Source organism: Hylobates moloch, unplaced genomic scaffold (assembly GCF_009828535.3).
Source record: "Hylobates moloch isolate HMO894 unplaced genomic scaffold, HMol_V3 SCAFFOLD_22, whole genome shotgun sequence".
NCBI lineage: Eukaryota > Metazoa > Chordata > Mammalia > Primates > Hylobatidae > Hylobates > Hylobates moloch.
Window position 1 is genome coordinate 8,584,874 of NW_026652297.1, and position 6,353 is coordinate 8,591,226.

Below are 6,353 nucleotides of genomic sequence, written 5' to 3' on the forward strand. Positions count from 1 at the left end.
CAAAAATGTGTACAAGAAAGTTTATAGAAACACTGTTAGCCTCCAACTAGAACCAAACAAATGCCCATCTGCAGAATGGATGAATGAATTGCAACGTATTCATACAATGAATGAAATACAGTCACATGAAAAGTGTGAATGAATCTCTCAAATAGTGTTGTCAGATACAAAAGGGTACATACTATATGATTTTAATTTAAAGTTCAAAATAGGTAAAACTATAATAGAAGTCATGGTAACAGATATTCTTTAGGTGTTGGGTTTGGGTGGAACTGTAACTAGAAGGAGACACTTAACACAGATGGTTTGCGTACTTTATGTGTTATGTACGTCAATGAAAATTTACATTTAGAAACTCAGGGAGAAGTTAAACACTGTAGCCAGGTAACTCTCAACTTCTAGGCTGTAAGCCACTAGGTGATGGGACAGGACTACATAAGAAGAAAAGGAAAGTTTTCTTCCTCATGTTGTGGGCTCCTGTGGTGTTTTCCTACCCATCTTTTATAGACTAAGCTCAGACTAAGGAGTGGAATTGCTGGGTCATACAGTTATTCTTTGTTTAGCCCTGTTGAGTATGGCTAGACTGTTTTCCAAAGTGGCTGTACCGTTTTACATTCCCATAAGCAATGTATGAGTATTCCAGTTTCTCCACGTTTTTGCTAACACTTCTTGAGAAATGGTACCTCATTAATAAAAATTAAAGCATTTTGATTTGCATTCTTTGTATATTCTAGATGGAAATCCCTTATTAAATACATGATTTGCAGAGTTTTTCTCCAATCTGTGAATTGACCTTTCACATTCTTAATGGTGTCTTTTGAGGCACAAATGTTTTTAATTTTGATGTTTAATTAATTTTTTTCTTGTGTTACTTATGCTTTTGTGTCATATATCTAAAACATCTTTGCCTAATCCAAGGTCACAAAGACTTAACACCTACGTTTTCTTCTAAGAGTTTGATAGGTTTAGCTCTTTCATTTAGGTCTTTGCTTTGAGTTAATTTTTATTAAGGTTAATTTGTCAAATATAACCCAGAAGCATATAGAAAATCTATGAAGAAAAAATAGGTGTTTTTTGTTTGTTTGTTTTTGTTTTTTGAGACAGCGTCTTGCTCTGTCTCCCAGGCTGGAGTGCAGTGGCGCAATCATGGCTCACTACAGCCTCGACCTCCTAGGCACAAGCAATCCTCCTGCCTCAGCCTCCTGAGTAGCTGGCATACATCACCACACCTGGCTATTTTTACATTTTTTGTAGAGATGAAGTCTCACTATGTTGCCCAGCATGGTCTTGAAATGCTGGGCTCAGGCAATCTGCCTGCCTCGGCCTCCCAAAGTGCTAGGATTATAGGCTTGAGCCACTGTGCTTGGCCAAAATAGGGATTTTTGACATTTATTTTTTATAACATTTTTACAGTTATTTTAATTTTTCAAACAAGCCTGGGTTTATTATTTAAAATTATTAGCTAAATTAGAAAAGTAAACTTTTATTTTAATCCTCATTTTCTAATGGTGAAATAAGCATCCTAAACTATTTTTTTCAAGAAAAGGCATACCTTTTCTGAAGGTGGCAGCAGTAGTAGTTAACCAGATGTGACAATGGAAGTAACTTAAAGAATGAAGAACAGGCTACTCTGGGCACATTACCTATGGGGTAGTCCTGCTCCACAAGGAGCAATGTAAAAAAAAAGAAGAAGAACAGTAAAATGAATACAATAGAGTTTGTATTAGTTTTGCTTGGAAACATGACCTCCTCTCATATTGAATTTGGTTTTGTAGCCATAATTGATGATGAAATACATAACATAATACATAAACTACAGCATCTTATTTGCAGAAATACACTGGCTAATGAAGCCATGAAATCATCAAAACTTAGCATAAAAGACAACAAAACATAAGTCAGTTCAAAACCAAAAGAACCATGGAGAAATAATAAATTGTTGGGCAACTATCACCACTATCCATCTCCAGAACTTTTTCATCATCCCGTATTGAAACTCTGTCCCCATGAAGCAACAACACTACATTTCCCACTCCCCCACAGTACCTCTGTTCTACTTTCTATGATTTTGACTATAATTTGATTTCATATAAGTGGAATCATACAATTTTTTTTTTTTTTTTTTTGAGACGGAGTCTCGCTGTGTCGCCAGGCGTGTACAGTGGTGTGATCTCGGCTCACTACAACCTCCGCCTCCCGGGTTCAAGCACTTCTCCTGCCTCAGCCTCCCAAGTAGCTGAGACTACAGGCATGCACCACCACACCAGCTAATTTTTGTGTTTTTAGTAAACGGGGTTTCACCACGTTGGCCGGGATGGTCTTGATCTCTTGACCTCGTGATCCACCCACCTCGGCCTCCCAAAGTGCTGGGATTACAGGTGTGAGCCACCATGCCCAGCCCAATATTTATCTTTTTATGTCTGGCTTATGTCACTTATGTCTTCATGGTTCATCTGTAGTGTAGCATGTATCAGAATTTTATTCCTTTTTAAGGCTGTATATATTTCATTATATGTATATACCACATTTTATCGGTTTATCCATTGGTGGGCAGTTGGGTTGCTTCCACATTTTAACTATTGTGAATAATGGTGCTATGAACATGGGTGTACAAATATCTGTTGAGTTCCTACTTTCAGATTCATCTGGGTATATACCCAGAAGTGGAATTACTGGATCATATGGTAATTCTATGTTTACTTTTTTGAGAAATTGCCATATTGTTTTCCACAGTGGCTGTATCATTTTATGTTTCCACCAGCAGTGCATAATGGGTGCAGTTTCTGTACATCCTCTCCAACACTTTCTCGTTTTCAGTTTTTGTTTTTTTAATAGCCGTTCTAATGGGTATGAAGTGGCATCTCATTATGGTTTTGATTTACATTTCTTTAATGATGAGTGATGCTGAGCATCTTTTCACGTACTTTTTGGCCATTTGTATATCTTCTTTGGATAAATTACTGTTAAGTCTTCTGCCCTTTTTTTTTTTTTTCTTGAGACAGTCTCACTCCCAGGCTGGCGTGCGGTGGCGTGAACTGCAACCTCCGCCTCCCAGGTTCAAGTGATTCTCATGCCTCAGCCTCCCGAGTAGCTAGGATTACAGATGTGTACCACCACGCCCAGCTAATTTTTGTATTTTTTTGTGGAGATGGGATTTCACCATGTTGGCCAGGCTGGTCTCGAACTCCTGACCTCAAGTGATCCACTTGCCTTGGCCTCCCAAAGTGCTGGGATCACAGGCACGAGCCACTGCACCTGGCCCTTTGCCCATTTTTGAATTGAGTTGTTTGGTTTTTTGTTGTTGTAGTTCTTTATATAGCCTTTTGCCTTTTAGTTTTCTTTAACTAGAGACATTTTTTGCTTAACTTTCAAAGTGGCTTACTGGATTGGTTGCAGGACCAAATCTTTCATCTGTGTATGGCAGGTGTTGACTCTTTTAACCTCCTTTGTTGAATTTTAATGTTGATGTTAATTGAGTTTTGGCATGATATTCTATCATCCTTCCAAATAATAAGCTTAATTTCTTGATTCTGCCATTGTTGAATAGTGCCCTTTGGTTTTATATTGCTTATGAAAATTCTAGCAGCTCATGAAGGGGATAAAATCACTTGTAGTGTACCATATGTTATATGCATTTCATCCTCACAACTTGTGAGATGGGTATTCTGCATTTTGCAGATGAAGGACTGTGGATCAGAGTTAAATCGAGTAAACTGCTCAAAATATGTATCTGATAGTTTACTAATGTTGATATTTAAGCAAGTTTTCTTCAAGTCTATTATCAATTTATGCACTGAACTGATTTTATAAAACTCTTACATGTAGGCTTGTATCTGCATTTCAAGAGTATAGCCATCACTATTTCATAATAGTTGTTAAAATTGTAGTTGTTCCTACTTAAGGACTATGTTTAGTTTCTTCCTTTAAATATTATCCAGGTATGACTACAAATATTATCCAGGTATGACTATAGAGAGCCAGTTAGCCAAGTGATTGCCCAAAACCACTCTATCTTATTGCTGCCTTTAACAAAAAGACCAAGAATTGGATGAAAAACAACCCTGCTTCACTCCTGGCTTTTCAAAAGTATGTAACTGGCTGACCCGAAGGTAGTGAGTTATCTCAATTGATTGTTCACAATCAGTTGAACACAGATCGAACTCCTTGTTCTACACTTTACCCCCTACTTAAGTAGGGGGTAAAGACTACTTGAGTAGTCTTTAAAAAAAAAAAAGAAGAAGAAAGCATGTAACCACTAAGTTGAGAAATTTATTTACTTTAAGCCATTAACCAGTTCTTTTCCTGGCTATATAATCCCATACACAACATTATTGCTGCCCAATAGAAATTTTAAAAGAAAATAAATATCTGGGCTGGGCGCGGTGGCTCACGCTTGTAATCCCAGCACTTTGGGAGGCCGAGGCGGGCGGATCACGAGGTCAGGAGATCGAGACCACGGTGAAACCCCGTCTCTACTAAAAATACAAAAAATCAGCTGGGCGTGGTGGCGGGCGCCTGTAGTCCCAGCTACTCGGAGAGGCTGGGGCAGGAGAATGGCGTGAACCTGGGAGGCGGAGCTTGCAGTGAGCCGAGATCGCGCCACTGCACTCCAGCCTGGGTGACAGAGCGAGACTCCGTCTCAAAAAAAAAAAAGAAAATAAATATCTGAAGTTAATTTTAATATTTTTAATTTAATCCAGTATATCCAGAATATTGTATTTCAGTGTGTAATTAAATATAAAAATCACTAGTGAGGTATTTTACATTCATTCCTTATATTAAGTATTTAAAATCCAGTGTGTTAAACTTACGACATATCTCAGTTCACACTTCCCACATTTCAAGTACGCAGTAGCCACACGTGAGTTATGCCGAGGGGTATTGGACAGTGCTGATTAGGAGGTTTAAAATGCAACTCATAAATGTAATTCATCTCTTCAATCTCAGTAAATGACCCTTCTTTCTAGAGGTCATTCTACTATTCCTTTCTTCCTTACCCTCCACTTCAGACAAATTTATTGATTTTTTGTCCTTTAAAATTTTGTAAATCCATCTTTTTGTCTCCTGCCCTACCACAGCCCCAGTTTGGGGATTCATATTCTCTTACCTGGACTATTGCAATACCCTCTCAATTGGTCTTTGTGTCTCTTCTTTTGCCTCATAAATTTCACTTCTACTGTTACTAATTCTGATTCCAAAATCTTCTGCTTTGCAGTGAGAATGTCTGCCTAACTGAAAATCTCACCATTCTACTCACCACTTAATACCATTCAATATATTTTAGTGATTTCACATTATTTCAAATAAGTAGTCTGTGAGGTAAGATACCTGTGCTATCCTATACTGTCACAAGGGATGCATACACAACTCTTTGGGAATGTAGGAAAAGGAAAGTAGATATCCTTTTCTCATATTCCTTTTAAAACTGCATGTTTAGTATCTGTTTCTATGTACGTAACGTAGAACATGTAAATTATTTATCAATAAATATATTCACAGTCCCACATCACTTAATGAGGGGCTATGTTCTGAGAAAGGCCTCGTTAGGCGATTTCTTCGTTGTGTGAACATCATCAAGTGTACTTAACCAAACCCAGGGTGGTGTAGCCTGCTGCACACTTAGGTACTTGGTATAGCCTATTGCCCTGAGGCTACAAACCTGCACAGCATGTTACTGGTTTGAATACTATAGGTCACTGTAACACAGTGGTAAGTATTTGTGTATTTAAACATACCTAAACATAGAAAAGGTAGAGTAAAAATACCTTGTAAAAGATTTTTTTTAATGATACACCTTTGTAGGGCACTTTTCATGAATGGAGCTTGCAGGACTGGAAGTTGCTCTGGGTGAGTCAGTGACTGGTGAGTGAATGTGAAGGCCTAGGACTTTACTGAGCACTACTTTAGACTTTATCATCACTGTATACTTAGGCTATAGTAGTTTATTTTAAAAAGATTTTTTCTTCTTCAATAATAAGTTAACCTTACCTTACTATAACTTTTTTACTTTATAAACTTTTTAATGTTCTCAAACTGTTTTACTCTTGTAGTAACACTTGACTTAAAACACAGACAATATTGGCCAGGAGCAGTGGCTCACATCTGTAATCCCAGCACTTTGGGAGGCCAAGGCGGATGGATCACTTGAGGTCAGGCGTTCGAGACTAGCCTGACCAACATGGTGAAACCCCATCTCTACTAAAACTACAAAAATTAGCCAGTCATGGGGGTAGGCGCCTGTAATGCCAGCTACTCAGAAGGCTGAAGCAGGAGAATCGCTTGAACCCGGTATTCTCAGTGAGCTGAGATCGTACCACTGCACTCCAGCCTAGGGGATAGAGTGAGACTCTTTC

At 38.2% G+C, this 6,353-nt stretch overlaps 1 protein-coding gene across 15 annotated transcripts in view; it reads left to right on the forward strand.

Annotated features, from left to right (window-relative positions):
• TFDP2 (transcription factor Dp-2) overlaps positions 1 to 6,353 on the forward strand; it is a 193,162-nt gene that overhangs the window by 160,523 nt on the left and 26,286 nt on the right. For 11 of the 15 annotated variants that reach the window (XM_058433376.1, XM_058433375.1, XM_058433378.1 and 8 more), the window contains one exon: positions 5,803 to 5,847. The exons of the other annotated variants lie outside the window; for them this stretch is intronic. In XM_058433376.1, coding sequence (XP_058289359.1) covers positions 5,803 to 5,847 — 45 coding nt within the window. The remainder of the gene's footprint in view (positions 1 to 5,802; positions 5,848 to 6,353) is intronic. 15 annotated transcript variants of the gene reach the window in all.